The following is a 16,993-nucleotide window of genomic DNA, read 5'->3' as shown; positions in this document are numbered from 1 at the left end:
TAGGCTATCTTGTGAGTGGATGCGAGACTAGAAAACGGCGGCAGCGTGCAGCCACGCAGCGAGGCCAGTCGTATCATCCCGAAGTCATCACGTTTCCTTTCCTTTTAGCCGCAGGCGCTGGCGGTCGTCTTGTTCGTCTCCAGTCCGCCCAGGCTGCCTCACCCGCCTCTATCCCTGCACCCGCCTTTCCTCTTCCTCTCTCTCCCTCATCATCATCATGCCCGCGAAGATGCTTGGCCGCACAAAGACTCAAGCGAAGAAGGAATCGGGCAGGGGCCTCTTTTCCCGCAAGAACGCGCCAAAGGCAGACGACTCGCCCTCAGACTCTCCCGAGGAGAAGGCCTCCCTCAGCCCCGCCCAGTCCCGCACCAGCAGCGGCAAGGACAAGGAACGCGCCAGCGACGACAACGCCCAGGTCTTCGGTCTCCTCGCAAACTCGCTCATCCCCGACCCCCTGCCTGAGCTCCCAGCATGGTTCCACACAGACTCAGACGCATGGTCCGCCAGCTCTCCCGCCTCCATCCGCTCACGATATCCTATGCACAACACAGCTGGCCCCCGCTGGTACCGTAATCACCACCTCTTCCCCCCGCAGGACAACACCCCGCCATCACAATTCTCCCCCTCCTTCCCTCCCATGCCTTCCGCCGCCGAGCGCTCCCAGGAGTCCACCCGGGTGCCAGGGCTCAGCAGGACGCCCTCCGAATCACCCTCGCCCACGCCCAACTCCTCGCAGATCCGCATCATGGAGCCCAACGGCCGCGTCCGCACACGGAAGATCTCCCAAAGCGAAAACGCGGACCTGCTCGACAACAGCGATCCGTGGGGCATGCAATGGCATCACGAATCCCCGTACGATATCGGCCTCAACCAGGAGCGCGGCGCGTCCCCAGACGCAGAGGTGCGCTAACAATAGCCGCGATCTTCCTTCCTCTGACGTGCCATTACAGAGTCCCACGGAGCCGCGCGCCCGGCGCATGAGCTTCAATGCCAGCACGTCCCGCCACAAGACCGTCACGCCCTCCCCGCTCTCGCAGTCCACCTCCGCCATCCACCTCAGCGTGTCCGACCCGACCTCCGCCCACATACCCCGCCGCCTCAGCAAGCGTCGCAAGCCATTCGTCGGCATCTTCGGCCACCAGAGCCAGGACAACTTTCACGCGCATCCCAAGGCTGCTTCCGCGCCGCCCGACGGCACGTCCTTTACCGATGATGTGCAACAGAAGATGCTCCGCCGCAAGTCCACCGGGCCGCCCATTGCAGCCTCTGCGTCCATGGCGTCTCTCCACCCCGACTCCTCTGTCAGGGAGAAGCACAGCAGCTTCATGGGTCGCCTTGCGCGCCGCTTCAGCGTCATGCGCAAGCAGGATCCCGTCGCGATCAAGGTCGATTCGCCCACAGACAGCGCGCCTACGGAGGCGCGCAAATCAATCGTCAACGGCACGAAGCGCGTGCCCGCGCCGTCGATCGATGGAGAGGGCGAGCTGCGGCCGCGCGCGTCTACGTCAATTTCGTTCGAGGGCGCGCCCGCGCCCGGCAGGCTCACCATTGCGAACCCAGACGAGGGCATGTCTCTGACAGAGTCGCCTGCTGCGGTGGAGGCGGCGCTTCCGCCCGTCGAGGCGCCACAATCTGAGGTGCACGCGTCTGCTCCCCAGGAGAGCTCGCCCACCCCAGAGACCCCCATTGCGCCTACGCTCTCTGCAGATGTGCCGGCGCCGGCGCCTCCCATGTCACCGCTGCCGCCTCCCACGATGCTCGCCAACTTTGATCACTCCCTCCCTCCCACGCCCACGACGACCGCGAGGCCTCTCTCCACCTCCACTGACGCGCCCTCGCAGAGTGCGAACACGACATCCTACGCCGCGTCGGTGTCTGGCCTGACCTCCGGCTTCACGAACTACGACCCGTCATCGACTTCGTTGATCCCCGACGATGCTGCCCTTGCGCGCGCATCCATGGTAGCAAACCCACCCACGCCCCATCTCACACCCTTGGTAATCTTCCCATCCCAGTCGAACAGCTCGGCGTCTGTCGTTCAGCCAGCCGTGCAGGAAAGCTCGAAGCATCGCGACGGTTCTCCGACCAAGGCGAAGGAGAGCAGCCACCGCAAGTCGCCGAGCACGACGCGCCGCCGTGAGACGGAGACGTTCAAGCTCGTGCGCAGCCCATCGGGCAGCGTGCGTTCCCCGAACGGCGACGTGATCACCGGCATGGGTGAGCAGTGGGAGGTCGTGGAGTCCGCGGACAGCCCGAAGCGCAGCCGCAAAAAGGAGAGCTCGAAATCGAAGGAGCGCGACGGCGAGGAGGCCGCCGAGCCCCGCGCGCATCGGCGCCAGCGCTCGACGAACGAGCCGCCTGCGGTCGATCGCACGCCGTCCGCCGCACGCTCTACGCGTACACCCAGCGTGGACACCGCGCGACGTGCATACGGCGTGGACGCCGTGCCGTCCTCGTCGTCTTACGGCCACGGCCGCCAGCACCGTGAGAGCGAGCCCGACACAAAGCCCGCGCACCGCGCGCACCATGAACGCCACATGTCCGTGCCAGGACGCCCAACCTCAGACTTCCAGAACAGCGCGGAGCTCAACGCCATGCGCGCGAAGGATGCGTGGGAGATGGACCGTCTGTGGAAGGCGCGTAGCATGGCGATCGGGCCCGACGGCGCCGCGGTCGTGCAGACCCCGCCGACGATTGTGGACGGCTCGGTCGTGAGCGACGGGCAGACCGCAGGCTCGATCCCGAGCGCGCTGGACCTGCACCGCGCGACGAGCGCGCCGCAGCCGACGCAGCACGGCTCGAACCACACGTTCTACGCGATCCAGCCGGCAGCGGTGCCCCCGCCCCCCGTTATTTATTCTTCTGTGCCCCCGCCGACCTCCTCGCCGCCCCGCCGCAGGCAGGTCTCCCGTTCGTTCTCCGACCGCATTCCGTTCCCTATCAAAGACCGCAGTTCCGACCCTCCTTCTCTCACGCGTAATTACATCGTCAATCCCCTGCCCGACCCGCCGCGCCTCTCGTCGTACCAGGCGTCGCCCCTGCCACCTTCACTGGCGGTCGCGTCGCTCGCGGGCGCGGGCGCGGCTACTTCATCGCAGACTTACGCTCAATACGCCGGTGTGCCCACCAGGTACTGAGCCCTTTATACCAGCAGAATCTTTTCATCACATCCACCATCCACGGACACTACTATAGACCTCACATATGCATTCCGCTGCGTTTCCTCACAATACTGACTGTTATGGGCCGATCTCACAGCTTTGACCGTGCTAACTTGGGATGTTCCGGTGTAGAGACGTTGCCTTTTTTGCTGTATCTGGATCTTGCATGCATCTGACTGCAGTAATAATCACACGTTGACGTCGGATTACTCTTGTTTTCGCCTCGCCCGTTTTCCCTTCTTTGGAGTACCAATTCATATTCCAAAGCATTTCCATAGACTTCACCAGTAACGACAATGCGACGAGATACTTGCTACATACATACAAATGGTGCGAACCCGACAACAGGCCATGCAAAGGGAAACGATGCTAGACGTACAGACCACCAGTGCGACATAGAAGATAAAATATCCGCGGGTATCATGAACCCTGCTGGTGTCGGGATTGATAGTTATTAGGGTCCACAGGGAAGGTCATCTCCGGGTAGTCATTCCACTCGCGGTCCCCGTCCAGAAAGCGCCGCAGGCGCGCCACTTGCGAGGAGAGATACATCAAGATGATTTGCATGTCGATCTTAAGCTTGAGCTTGAGGATTTCCTCGCACGTCGTCAGAGCCTGTGATCGTGTGGAGACGAACATGTTACCCCGGAAGCCGAGTTCCTTCAGGGCATCGATGAGTTCGCTGAACTCTGAGCACCAGGCAAGGGCCCCAAGCTACGGACAAAGGCTCGTCAGGGGTGGGGAGAGCAGAGAGCGTTCGTATAACCGACGAACCTGGCCGTATTGTTTATATCGTGCATATAGAACATTGGGTGCGCTCTTCAGCGCGAAATCGAACATCTCATTCTGTTCGATCACACCGGGCTGGGGTACATACTGTTCAGTGACAGGCGGTGGCGCAGGCTATCCGTAAACGCGAGTCCATCAGTCGGTGGTTCAGAGATTTATCCATTTCCAATGGCTACGCACCTCTGGACGCGGGGGCGGGTCTTTGAACCACTCGTACTCCGTGTAGTCGACTTCCTCGCCATAGTCAATCGTAGGCGCGGCCTTACCGAATCCGTTGTGCGACATGTCGGCAAGCAGCTGTGAGTTGCGGGAGGCTCTTTGTGCTAGAGATACGAGATACTGAGGTACGCGGAGGTGAGCCTGATCAGCAGGGAAGGAGAAGTCGTGCGATGCGCGGGGAGAAGGGAGGAAGACACGATAAGTGGTGGAGCTGCCGGTGCAAGGCGAGGGAGTGGGTGGACTTGACAGGGGACGCTCTATATCATATGGTGTTAGCTCTATATGGGTGCCGCGTGTGCGCCTCAAGGCCCAACTGGTGTACACATACCGGAAGGGAAGAGTGTGAGCGGTGGAAGGGGCTGTTCCCGGGGTCCCGGAGAAGATTCAGCAGAAAGCAGAAGAAAGTTCAAGGACGATCGCTATATACCGCAGTCGTACGGACGTGATATGGGTGAACGTGAACGTGAATACTTAGGAAGGGTCATCGCGAAGAGTATATTACGCACCGTAGGGGGCTCTGCAGATGTGAAGTCCGAGGCGTGTGCAAGTAGCGAGGTAATGTTCTGGCTGGTTTCGGTGAAGGACTGGCGGTAGTGGATGACGGAGAGGCGATTTGCAATGGGAGAGGGCGGAGACTGGAAGTGAACAGATGACCTCACAGGCGAAGCGGGCTGCGAGGGTATGAAGAGGGTGAGGGACGAGCTGGTTGAGCGTGGACTCTCTGGGACGTCCGATGTGTCAGTACAAGTCTGGTATCCGGCGGTGAGTTGTCGGATTGAGGTGGGATGAGGTTCACCGCGGCGTACCTGAGACTCCGAGTTGTATCTTGACCGTACGGGCAGCAGGGAGCGCGGAAGGATATGGAGCGGCGGAGACGGAGGTGGGGGAATGGGAAGCGGCGGTTCTTCGTCTGTGTAAGGCTCAAGCTCCTTGACGTTGCGAGACAACCAGGACGGCGAGTGAACTGGTGTCGCGGAGGGCGAGAATCCTACAAGCGTGGATAATGGCGGGGACGCAGTAAGATCGCGAGGATCGACGCGTTCGAAATGGAATAACTGCAGACGAGGGAAGTATTCCGATGAATCAGGCTCTGATACCTGTATTGATTCTACCAGAGGTTGGTACTCGTTATTCTCTGCAGTAAAGAGACGAGATCTCCTGTCGCTAAATAGCGAGGAGAAGTCAACTTGCTCGAAAGAGAGCTGAGGTAAGAATTCAGGCGCTGCCTCTGTAGCTTGCTCTAACGGAGCGTTGTTCTGCACCGGCTCTGGAGTGTTATCCCTGGTGAGCTCTCCAGGGATGATTTGGCGGACCTCGGGAGCGCACTTGCGGGATGATGGAAGGAGGTGTGTCTTGGTGAAAGTGGTGAGACGCTTGAGCGATTTGCGGGACTTGCGGAGGGATATATGCGCACTGTCGGAATCAGGTATGGTTGTCGATTGCGCGGCGGGAGGCGGTGAGACAACACAAGGTGGAGGCGAAGACGCCTCGTCAGGGTTCAGACGCTCGGTGACTGTCTGCAAAGACGCTGGCAACCCGGAGTGCTCGCACTCTGTGGGCGACTCGACCTTGCGGAACGGATCACTGTCGTAGAATGCAGAAGAAGAATCGTCTACCGGCGCGGTATCGGTAGATGCGCGATGCCGGCGCGAAGGAGAAATCGGCGATTTGGGAGACGCGAGAACGAGTGCAACCTCGTCTGTGGTAGATCGGTTGTGGGGTGGAGGAGCTGAGGGTATGCACTCAGTTTCTGGACAGGGCTTCTTGAGTGAGAGCCGAGAAAGCTTCCTGAGGCGGGAGGCGGATGAGCGAGACCGAGGTGGTATGGACGGGTTAGCGGCTATTAAGTGGTTTGTTCCGTCAGCACAAATCGAATTCAAAGGCCAGCTGACATACCAATGGCGTAACTGGCGGATGAGGGATCAGCTATGAGAATCGATGCGCGGAGCTCGTCGTACGAGATCTCCTCGAAGTCGTCGGGCCAAGAATCAGCGGCAATGAGATGCTCCTCCGGGACCGAACCTAGGACGCGCCTGGCGGAGGTAGCGTAAATCGGGTCTGAAAATACAGAGGAGCTCGATGAGCCAGAGAAGAGCTTTGCCGAGACACGCAACGAGCCCGGAAGGCTAGGAGCGAATCTCGACTGGATGCGATGCCCGGATGAATACGTGGTGACTTACTGGTCCTGTCAGACGCGGACCTGGGGGGGCAAAGCGCGTCGGGAGAGGTAGATGAAGGTCAATCAGGCGCGACCACGGCGTGTAAACCGGCTGGCTGGATGGGCCGGTGTGCAGACTAAGTCTGAGACGTTTCTGCGGAGAGCTGCTCCGAAGAGCCTGTAATGTCTGTCCCGAGTCCTCGTGTAAGGAGGGAAGAGGCAACTCTATATGGGCGCTTCCTCTCCTCGAGGCGGAGCCTTTTTCGTCAAATTCATACACAGACGCCCATCATTGTGTCCATTTCATCTTTGTCTCTTAATTGGCATTATGCACTCCGCTTAACAAATGGCCCAGCCACGCCATTCTAGTATTCTGAACAATATGCTTGCCGCTTACAGTTCACTTACGACGACTTCCAATTCTCGAATACGGAGATGACAGGAAGCGCGCCCTCTGCAACGGCGTCCATCTTCCACCCTGCTACGGCCCAGATAGTGCACGCACCAGACACACGTATCTAGCGCAGCCTGCCATATGCGCATTTGCAAACATCAGGCGAGTGCCTCCTTGAGGATTGAAGTGTCTGACGTCGATGCTGCCTACGCTAAGCGAGGCCCTGCACCCTAATAGCTCTGCTCGTCAACATAGTCCTTGTGAGCGGCGAAACGCTCCGTGTAATATTCCGACGGTGCTCTCGCTGGCGCCATGGAAGCCTCACCACAACTGCATGTACGGTTGTAGCCTCCGTAACGTAGCGGAGGGTCCTGGACCAAACTTCTTCTCATGCTTTGGGGTCAATCCTCCACTATTTCCTCCGTTGTGTTCTCCGCGTCAGGGCACGCGAACATACTGATAGGGCTTCACGAGTCCGACTGGTGGCTGGCACGTTCAAGGCCATCGTGGTCTGTGCACACTCAGTTCATCGTTCAGCGTCTCTTGCCCCGCAGCTCTAATAAGACTGTGCAGGACGGACTAAAAAGTAAGGATTATATACAGTGCACGAATACGGCAGAGCCTAGCAATATACACCATTACAATTTGTTCCATGTCTAGAAACACTTAGTAACGGCTTATCAACAGTCACTATCTCTGCAGTTTGATCTCGCGACATCGGAACCCAAGATCACTGTACAGACTTCGAACAGAGCAATCAAAACGATAAACATGCAGAGCAAGGTAAGAAAACGGGCATGTTAAATGACATGCTGGGCAGCCCCAAAGACGCGCTTTCAGCCCTCCAGCAAGTCATGCGGCAAGAGCGGCTGCTGCTCCTCTCTCTTCCGGCGCAAGCTCAGCGCCCCGGCGGCGGCGGCGAGCGTACGGATCTTACCAACAATTCTCGCAGCCCCACCCACGCCCAAGAATTTCAGCACCAGAATTTCCACGCCCGCACCCACACCAACAATGCCCCACGCTGCGCCCACCGCAGCCCATCCTCCCCCGCGGGAGAAGAATGTGCGGCGCTGGTCGAACGGCCACGCGATGCCGATTTGGCGGACCCACGATCCCTGCCCGACCTGCACAAACTCGCGCATGCCGCCGCCCGCGACGCCGCTCACACCCCCGGCGCCGCCGTCACACCACAGCACCACGCTGCCGAGCTCCTCTGCGCGCGCCCTCGCCTGTTCCCACATGGCATACCCGACGCTGGTATGCCATGTCCGTGCAGGTGCGAGGATGAGTGCAGGGCGCTCCTCAAGGGAACTGAACGAAGCGGAGGTAGAGAAGTCGAGACAGATGGATGCAGTAAGTGGAATTGGCCGCATGGAGGGCGTTTGGGGAGACCATGCAGTCTTGTTCCAACCTTTCGGGGGCCCAAGGTTCCACGTATAGATCTCTGGAGGATCGGATGACGCGGTCAAAGAGAATGATTCTGCAACTGTAATACAGAACACGTTAACCACGGGGCATATGAAAAGGAAACAGCGCGTACTTGGAACGAGATGCTGTTTGTAGTATTCCATTAGGAGCCCTTGTTTGCTGAGAAGTGCAAACCCATTCCTCCGGATGCCTTCCTTCTGTGTGCCATTCGACATATCGCGAAGCGTGTACTCCTCAAAGCTGATGCCATATAGCTTCTTGTTTGACATTCCCGACGATAACTTTTCAAACGCTGCCTCCTTCTCCGCACTGGACTCAAAGTGTACAGCCCCTTCTGGCCAAAGGATGATGTCTGCTGAGTTTTCGAGCATTTTACTTTCGCTTTTGAAATCATTTAAGCCGGGCGCGCCAGTCAAAACGCCAGACCGCCGTAAATCGGGCAGGGCACATGCAACGTCGAGGCTTGTAGTCGACAGAGAAGATACGGCGGGAAGCGGGAGTGAGGAAATAACAAACGAGGGCGCTGCAAGGCAGACAAGTGTACCGGCCAGTACGAGGACGTGGCCTACACCTGGTAGAGATGATCGCTTGCGGGGCCGTACTGGCTGGGGATGTGGAAGAAGGTTGTCAGACGTGAAGGAAATGATCTGCTCTTCTTCGACAAAGATCTCAACATCCTCGGCGAGGGCTGAGCCGACCAGCCAGTTGCCTATGGTGTGCGCACCGACCACAGCCCACGCCGCCACGAGCCAGTCGATCCCGAATTGGCCGAAGACTGGGCGAATCCATTCGTAGGCCTCGAATCCAACGACTGGGCTCCAGGTAGCGAGCCGTCCTACAGGGCTGATGTTCGCAACAACACCCCAAACGGTCGCCCACAAGGCTGGAAAGACGGTCAGCTGCGACCAAGGGGAACGGGGGACCCTGTTGATGTAATACGAGCCACCGATCGTCGCAAGAGATATGGTGGCAGTAATGGCGGACAGGAAGCTGAGGACTACGATGGATAGAGTGGGACCGGACGAGAGAGCATGATAAGAAGCCCTGTGGTGTGTGACGGCTGCAGCCAAGGATAGAAAAATGACCTGAGCAACACCGTCTGATCCAACATTTCCCCTAGGGAGAAATGTATATACGTGTAAGTGTAGGACGGTCAAGAGAACCGCCAGCGGGATGAACGAGGGTGTCGTCGATAACGCTGCCAGGGCTACAAGCGGAGCCACGGCAGTGTATATCGATGGATATCGTACAATCACCGCTGAAAGGTTCACCATTGCGAGGCACAATTGAGAGGGACTTGCGAAGGTTTTGCTACGAACCGGCTAGGTCGATATGGAGGGGTGCAAAGCTCAAAGTCACTTATAGACTGACGATGGCAGCTGTACCTTACGTTGCTCCTGTGACTGCGGATAGCTGCGGATGCCTCCGGGAGCTTCCGGCCGCGCGAGTTAGGTTGTGCGGGACTGAGAGTACAGAACACAATCTGGAAGGGAAACCAGCTTGCTACGGGCCTGAGCGCTGCGAGCTGCGTGGAATGTGAACAACTCTCAACATGCCATTTCTGGACAGGCATGTGATCGCCGATCACCAGCGCTCCGAGCTATGTCCTTCCGTTCGCATTAGCTTTGAATGTAGCACACGACACCCTCTCGCTTCTGACAATAGCCTCACTGGTCATACAATGCTACAATATTTCCCAATCAGCAGGGTACAATACTGGATCTGTCTGCGATACTGCGCATTCACCGTGGACCTTCTGGACCGCCCACAGCACCCCGCAGCTTTTCTTGACCACAGTCAGCGCCTCATCCACTCATTGAGAAACCGGGGTCACGACGGTCAGTTGCAATTCCACAATTCCACAATTCCTGTTTTGCGATGGCATACTACACTGGGTTACATTTATACAATCACATCCTTCCAAAAACGATACAGCTTCGTCAGTTGACGAGAAGAGGCGCAGCCCTTGAGCTTCGGAACGCGTGTCAAAGCGATGAATGCGCAGGGGACTGAACATCCTTACCAGTAAAGACGGCTGAGGCACTACAAGAAGAGCGCAAATTTACTTGCTCTTGGGAGGCTCAGCGCAGCCGCAGGCAGGCCACGAGCAGCTGCCGCCATTGGACTGGGTGGTAGCGCACTTTACGGTGTCCTGCAAACAGTCCGCAGCCGTGAGATGCTGCAGCCATACAGAGACAAGTCGAAGACACTCACAGCCATTGAGATAAGCGAGGTGTTGTTGAGGGGGCGGAGTAGTCGAGGTGGGTTATCGTGGACTGAGGAGCACCGTTAGCTTAAGGCCTCTTTTTATACCTGTAGGCCCTCCTCCGGCTATGTCGCTATCACGTCCGCATCTCTCGAGTCCCGATTCCCGAGGTGGGAGGCTGCTCTCATGTTGCACCAGGTTGCACCCCGTACGTCTTCGCAGCCATTCACGTCTCCATTCCACCGCTCTCCGTATGGCTGATTCGATTCGATCAATCAGAATATCATCTCGCTTAGCGTCATCTTATCAGATTTGTTTCCGTAATTTCCAGATCTAATCAACACCATCAGGCCGAGGTGTAGGAGCTATCGCCTCAAAGTCAGACGAGGGAGGCCACTAACGGTCGACAGCTGTCCCAGAAAGCGTTCACCCGCACCTTTGCTGCACAGCAATCTACTCATGTGCAGGCTTGTGGCGTCTATCTTTTGGGTATCTCTCCGCTACCATGAGGCACTCTGAGCGCTCCCACCGCAGACCGCCATTCCGAGCTGGTTGACCCGCCGTCTCAATTGTTCAACGCAACACGATCGTTGTTCTTGGCGGCAGCCATGAAGTCACTACCACGACGTCGCCTTGGATTACCCCCTCAGGTCTCCATCCGCTGTCCAATGGACGCTTGACAATTTGGTCGCAGTCGGGACCCCCTCGATCGACACAGAGCTGCCAGTGATCACGGCAACTCGCCAGCTGCGTCATGCTCGATGGTACCTGGGAACCCCGGCCTCCCAACTAAACTTTCTCTGCCGCATGTTGCTGCTGAGCACCCCTTGACGGCCCCATGATTCCATTTACGACATACTGGACTTCGCAGTCTTCTTACGGCATCGAGTTGAGCAGTGAAATACACGGCTGGTTCTGCCCATTCTCGCCGCGTAGCTATATTACCCTGTTGATAGGTTGCGGGCCGCTGAAAGCCATATTTATCTCGGACGGCGACGCACACAGGGACGACCATATGGTCCCGCACTTCGGACGCAACTAAGGCATGCTATTATTATTGCAGCCAAGCCTGAGCTTAGCGGAGCTCGACGTCGCCGTTGTGCTGGGAGCAGTGCCTTGTGAACTGGCTTGGCGTGTAGATGTGGATATGATAGTCTGTCCAGGATGCTACGCATCGATAGATGAGTTCTGTCCCTGTTTCTCCGAGGCATATGGGCTTATTATTATCTCTAATCAGCTTCGTGGCTTCTAAGTTCACTGTGCCCCTCGTCAGTTGCAAAAAAGCGGGCGATGTCACACGCTCACCATTGTCGAGACAGTCAAGGTATCGCCCTCTGGCGGCAACCAGTTCATTACAGATTCATGGGTTCTAAAAATGTGCCGGCGAACTCGAAGGATGTACGTGGCGCCCGATTCGCGCACGTTGCTTTCTTTTGCGTATGTCTGTTCCGGGAGGGGGGCGAGCTGGGACGTCACTCGTTTCTCTTCGTGACATCGCTGGTTCGAGAGGGCTCTAGACATCCTGCCCACCATGTAATCCTGACAGCACGCGCGGAAGATGACGTTGGCCACCCAGTTCTCCTAGCAGACCGCCGCATAGGTTCAGCTGCTCTGCCCTCCGGCCCCTCGTTGGGGTGTTCGCCGGGGCCTTCCGTCCTCGGCACAACTCATCAGTGACTCTGAGATTATCTGGCCCACGCTACGTTTAGGTATGACCACCGTGCGACATCCCCCAAATGCTGCAAATCTTACTGGCAGCGCGCTGGAACAGTAAGGGTCCCCCCACGTTCTTCTCGATACATTTCTGGCCGCCTGCCTTGCACCGATCATCCTGCGCGCAAATAGGTGCTATGGCGGATCTTTACTGTCCGTGAAAGTACTTATCACCGACCTGTTGCGAGACCATGGGGTCAAAATATATGAGTCAGATGAAGGTATCCATCGTATGACTAGACATGCCGCGGGGGAATCAGTCGTTCATTTCTTCTAGTCTAATCCTTTACAATCATCACTCCAGGGCACATGTTGTTACTCTTGTTTTCGGTGCAATAGAGTTGCGCAGTGACTATGACACTGCATGACATGAAACTGTTGACGTCGTGGGGAGAGCAGACCGGCTGCCAGGGGTTTCAATTGCGGATCTCCGATACTGTTCGACTTCTAGCACATTTGTTCGCTCCGTTTTCTGCGACCGATCTGGTAGTGAATATACTGCAGATACGGTAATGGAGAGGAAGGGGCAATGAATTGTTGGGGCACGCCAACTTGATAGACATCACAATGGCTGTGATGGAAGGACCCACTCTACCGTCGTCGAGCGCTGCGCCGCGGATCCAGCGCGGGTCAACGGTAGCCAATGGCCGGTCGCGGATTCCAGGTGGAACACCAAAACCGGTTAGGCACCAAAGAGCTAAGGTCGGCCAGCCATGTGGATTCGAACATACGAAATTCTCTGTGATTCATGCAGTCCGTGGGAGCGGAGCTAAGTACAGAATTCGACGAAGGCCAAACTTCTGACGAAGCCTCTGCTGCTGTTTTTTTGCGGCGCGATTGGAGGCTGCGGCGGCAGTACCGCATTGGCGGGGCCTGTTACTGCCATGAGGGCATGCTTGGGCTTCGCCGGGTCGTTTGAGATCATATGTACATACCGTGGCAGATGCCCGACATAGGCGGCAGATATCTCCACCAGTCAGGACAACCGCCGGCTTCTCCGGCTGTCCACCCCAGACCAGCCGTATTGGATCTCGACCTGCAAAGCCAATTATATATGAGCCATTTCGAGCCGTGAAAGTAATCCTCCCTGCCCGTCCCAGCGCGTCCCCTGGCAGCAGTATACAAGACTCGCCTATATCAAGTTACCCCACACCTACTTTCGACACCCATCGCCGACCACCATGATCTTCACTCCGCGGCTTCCAGCACAGACCACCTTCTACCCCTCGCCAGACGCAATCTTCATTACACAATCCAGCATGTCTGTGAGTACGCTTCGAGCATGCAATCATCATACGGTTAGCTTACTGGCCGTCAGGACACTGTGAAGTGCGCTTCCAGTGAGGCCAACGGCGGCACTTGCTCATGGCCAACATGTGGCTGTGCTGAGCCCCCAAGAAGCAAATGACTGGCTGTCATTCAGGTGTGTCTAGTGCGAGCCGCTCCCCGTTAGCATGCGCTCATTCCTATTGAATACAGCCAGCGCATGTCTCTTACCCGATTCATCAGCCACATATATACAGCTGTACATTATAATGTAGCCTCATCTTGTTTGTATATCAGTCGTCGTCGTGCGCCGACAGGACATCTATCTATCGAGCATGGTTCTGGCAATGAAGATGACTGACTACCACGTCGAGATTGAATTACACGGCAAGGAATGCTCTGAGCATGTAACGTCGTGGACCGCCGCAGTTTACAGTCCAGAGTAGCTAGTTCCAGGTGGCGACCGGGCGCGACGCGTCGAAATGGGCGCGATCGCGTTGTTGTGGCGTGTTTTGCCGCGGTGGCTGTAGGCATTGGTGGCGAATTTCGGATAGAGAGCGGTCTCGAGTGACCATGTCAAGGCGGATTGCGTCTCAGGTGCACAAGCAGGCCTCTCGTCTCCTCCGCGAGGGCTACCTCAAGAAGGAGCCTGCTTGGTTCCAGGCCGTGCTCGAGCACCCCCCTCTTCCTCTCCCTCCAAAAGCACCACCTGCCAGATCTGCCTTTGACCTACCTGTAGCTCGCATATCCGCTCACTCGCCAGCACCTCCGAAGAATCATCCTGCACCCGTACTCTATGTCGAGGATTCGATACGGAGACAATTCTTCCGTGACCACCCCTTCGAGGCCTTCCGCGCGACAACTCTGCTCGAGGGTCCTGCTATCAAGGACGAGCATCCAATACGAGGGACGGAGTGGACAAGGCTGAGACAGCGGGGGAGAAATCCTAGCCCAGAAGAGTACGTGCACTCCGTACGCGCGGGTAGCACATAGCTGACGTCAGTCCTGCAGTGCCGTCCGCTACGCTGCAAACCTGCACATCCACCATAAAGTGCCCTTGACGCGCGCGTACGCATCTGCCGTCGCACAGTTCCGCGCACTTCGCACCGAGCAACACCTCGCTCGCAAGTTCGCGCTCATGGAGGCGAACTTCTACGGCATCAAGTTTGGTCCATCGCAAGTAGAGATTACATTCAATAAGGAGCAGAAGGCACTCGACTCCTGGGCGAAGAGCATCGAGTTGCATTCGGGCGAGAATGCAGCCAAGAAACGCTGGAAGGCGATCGTGGAGAAGGAGGGCCCGCCAGGCACATGGACGCGGGGTCAGGAGTATATACGACTGTGGCAAGAGGACGTGCGCCCGACATACGCTCCTTTCTTGGCAGAGCCCACCATCACGTCAAGCGGTCTTGAAGGCGCCATCATGGAACTGCCCAAACCTAACACGAGGCGTAAAAAGTCGCTGCTCCCACAGGTGGAGGTTGACGCGAGATTGGCGGACTTCATGCACATCCGAAGATTGGTCTGAAGGCCTTATTTACCTTGGCGGGTTACCTGCGTACTCGTACTCTCGACGAGATTGCTATCCTGTCGTCGCATTTATACATGCAAGCAACGTGTCCATCTCGTAATATCGTACCGGGAATAGCCTACAACGTACTCCTATGTTATGCTTTCACTCTTGATTGTGCGGCCTGTGCAGCATTGACACCCATCCATGTCTTCTCCACCAGCCCAAGCAGCTTCTGCATATCTGAGCTCCAGTCATTCATGACGTCCTCAGCGCTCTTGGCTTTGCGGAAGTTGATGATGCCTGCTGGTCGGTCGACTTTGGCCCAGACAGTGCCAGAAACAACCAATCTGCAAAGAGTTTCCTCTGCTTCCCGTTGAGGCAATTCGAGGAGTGCCGCTAGTCTTGAAAATGTTATTCGGGTATAGTAGAGCGCGATGATACGGATATTCTGCGCGACGTATAGTCAGCGCCAGACGCGAAGACAACGGTCAAATGAACTGACATGTTCTATTACCCGCTTGTGGAGATCCTCCCAGAGCTTGTCATCCCGGAAGACAGTGTGGCCTCGCAAGAAGGGGCCATACATCTCTCCTACTCCGGACCATCGCATGATTTCCTGCGTGATGAATGACTTCATGACGGGCCTAACGAATGCAGGCGCATGAGCGACAATAGTCTTCATCTGGCAGTGACTTACTCAAGTTCTTCCAGCCTTTGAAGGGTCGGGTCGTTATATATACGGTGCAACATGTCCGACTGTTCATTGTCATGAGGCGCCAGTATCAAGTAGTAGACCACATGCGCAAAGGCCTGGTACCATCGTGAGCCAAAGTTATGGCAGCAGGAACTCAGGCTAAACTCACTTCGCGACCTCGCCCCAGCTCTTCCTCCTTGATGCTGGGTGTCTCCCAGACCTTATGATAGTACTTGGCAGCGTCGAGGTATGCGCTCTGCTTCAAGGCGTATTGGATCATCATCTCATAGAACTTGAGCTTGAGGTCCTGTGATTACACGAGGGTTACCAGCATCCAAATCTTTCGCTTACTAGAACGCACCTCGTTCGCCTTGTCGTTTAGGAACGACTCGCTGACTTTCCTACTCCCCACGCGCACTTTGACCCACTCAGACTCGCCACCACCAATCGTGTCCTTCTTGCCCTCCTGGCCGATTTCTGCATCCTTGATGCGAGCAAAGGCGATGAGTAACCGCATTTGCTCCAGGAGAAACTCGGTCTTCTCTCGCCGCTCCATCGACGAGTATGTCTCTACTTGAAGATCAGAAAGTAACTCAGAGGCAGTCTCAAGGGACTCTTTTGTGGACGGCGACCCCGGCTTGGAGGAGGCCGCGAGTGCTTCATGGTAGTGAGCAAGCTGAAGGGTTACGCGCGCTCGAGGTGTTTCCAAAAAGATCTGTATTGAACGTTAGACATGGCGCATTCGCTTCATTCCGAGGAGTAAAACGCACTTTTCCCTCAGTTACATCCCGCAGAGTCTTGATCAGCTCCAGCCACTTCTCGTCTCCTTCACGCTGCCGGATATCGTCGAGCCAAGTCATAGCTTGCTCTACCATCCCCTGTATGGTCCCCTTGAGTTGTCCATGCTTCTTGCTGAGTGTGCTGATGCTGGAATTTAACAGAGCATAGTTGCGGGCTTCATAGCATAGCAGACATATCTCCTTTGCAACTCGGGTTGTCGATGGGGTGTCTGAGGACTACCGACGGAGTATGAGCTACAGTCGCAGCTTGGAATATGGGCCACTGTTTACATTACGAGTTTGTTTTTCCAAGACAAGGAGTTTGTCAAGAGCATCTTGCAGCTTGCCTGCCTGTTCTTGACGCGTTCGATCACTGTAGTGGTACCATTGGTAGCTGGGGACGCACCTGCGCAAGAGATTTCGCCTGAGGGATGAGCTCGTCAACATCTTTCGTGTGGTCTTTCTCCTGTCTTCTTGATTCCGACATGGTGTATTTCCGAGACAAAGAGGAGAGGAACGGTTGGCGTGCAGTGCGAGTGGTAGAGTCGGACTGACGCGTCGCGCTTACGTCTATGCTCGACTTGCCATTCTGGGAGGCCTCGAATACACCACTCACGTGATTGCCCTTGGCGCGCTCCCTCGACCATGTCGCGGCCTTTGTTGCTTTCACGTC

The 16,993-nt window shown here is 56.6% G+C and overlaps 6 protein-coding genes across 6 annotated transcripts; 3 read left to right on the top strand and 3 right to left on the bottom strand.

Moving 5' to 3' along the window:
• Positions 1-217: 217 nt before the first annotated feature.
• Positions 218-2,980, top strand: POSPLADRAFT_1042555 (hypothetical protein; the record flags this gene model as incomplete). Its single annotated transcript, XM_024478129.1, has 4 exons — positions 218-901; positions 951-2,424; positions 2,551-2,849; positions 2,900-2,980. The coding sequence occupies 4 exons, from the start codon at positions 218-220 to the stop codon at positions 2,978-2,980; spliced, it is 2,538 nt and encodes an 845-aa protein (XP_024344116.1).
• A 272-nt stretch (positions 2,981-3,252) lies between these two features.
• POSPLADRAFT_1176093 (hypothetical protein) lies at positions 3,253-6,797 on the bottom strand (the record flags this gene model as incomplete). Its single annotated transcript, XM_024488395.1, has 10 exons — positions 3,253-3,470; positions 3,541-3,590; positions 3,712-3,875; positions 3,936-4,064; positions 4,131-4,289; positions 4,676-4,840; positions 4,976-6,009; positions 6,066-6,312; positions 6,350-6,443; positions 6,736-6,797. 10 exons carry the CDS (start codon positions 6,795-6,797, stop codon positions 3,253-3,255), a joined length of 2,322 nt encoding a protein of 773 aa, XP_024344115.1.
• Positions 6,798-7,557: 760 nt separating this feature from the next.
• POSPLADRAFT_1127692 (hypothetical protein) lies at positions 7,558-9,722 on the bottom strand (the record flags this gene model as incomplete). Its single annotated transcript, XM_024483654.1, has 3 exons — positions 7,558-8,201; positions 8,262-9,265; positions 9,535-9,722. 3 exons carry the CDS (start codon positions 9,720-9,722, stop codon positions 7,558-7,560), a joined length of 1,836 nt encoding a protein of 611 aa, XP_024344114.1.
• A 3,461-nt stretch (positions 9,723-13,183) lies between these two features.
• Positions 13,184-13,665, top strand: POSPLADRAFT_1037947 (hypothetical protein). Its single transcript, XM_024477299.1, has 3 exons — positions 13,184-13,333; positions 13,387-13,491; positions 13,548-13,665. The coding sequence occupies exons 1-2, from the start codon at positions 13,250-13,252 to the stop codon at positions 13,474-13,476; spliced, it is 174 nt and encodes a 57-aa protein (XP_024344113.1). The 5' UTR covers positions 13,184-13,249; the 3' UTR covers positions 13,477-13,491; positions 13,548-13,665.
• Positions 13,666-13,907: 242 nt separating this feature from the next.
• Positions 13,908-14,862, top strand: POSPLADRAFT_1128684 (hypothetical protein; the record flags this gene model as incomplete). Its single annotated transcript, XM_024483761.1, has 2 exons — positions 13,908-14,293; positions 14,346-14,862. 2 exons carry the CDS (start codon positions 13,908-13,910, stop codon positions 14,860-14,862), a joined length of 903 nt encoding a protein of 300 aa, XP_024344112.1.
• Positions 14,863-15,001: 139 nt separating this feature from the next.
• Positions 15,002-16,807, bottom strand: POSPLADRAFT_1042551 (hypothetical protein; the record flags this gene model as incomplete). The annotated part of the gene is made up of 8 exons (XM_024478128.1): positions 15,002-15,295; positions 15,350-15,491; positions 15,545-15,657; positions 15,711-15,848; positions 15,903-16,256; positions 16,312-16,557; positions 16,612-16,671; positions 16,727-16,807. 8 exons carry the CDS (start codon positions 16,805-16,807, stop codon positions 15,002-15,004), a joined length of 1,428 nt encoding a protein of 475 aa, XP_024344111.1.
• Positions 16,808-16,993: the final 186 nt, after the last annotated feature.

This window comes from Postia placenta (genome assembly GCF_002117355.1).
Source record: "Postia placenta MAD-698-R-SB12 unplaced genomic scaffold POSPLAscaffold_1, whole genome shotgun sequence".
NCBI lineage: Eukaryota > Fungi > Basidiomycota > Agaricomycetes > Polyporales > Adustoporiaceae > Rhodonia > Rhodonia placenta.
This window is presented reverse-complemented; position numbering and strand designations above follow the sequence as displayed.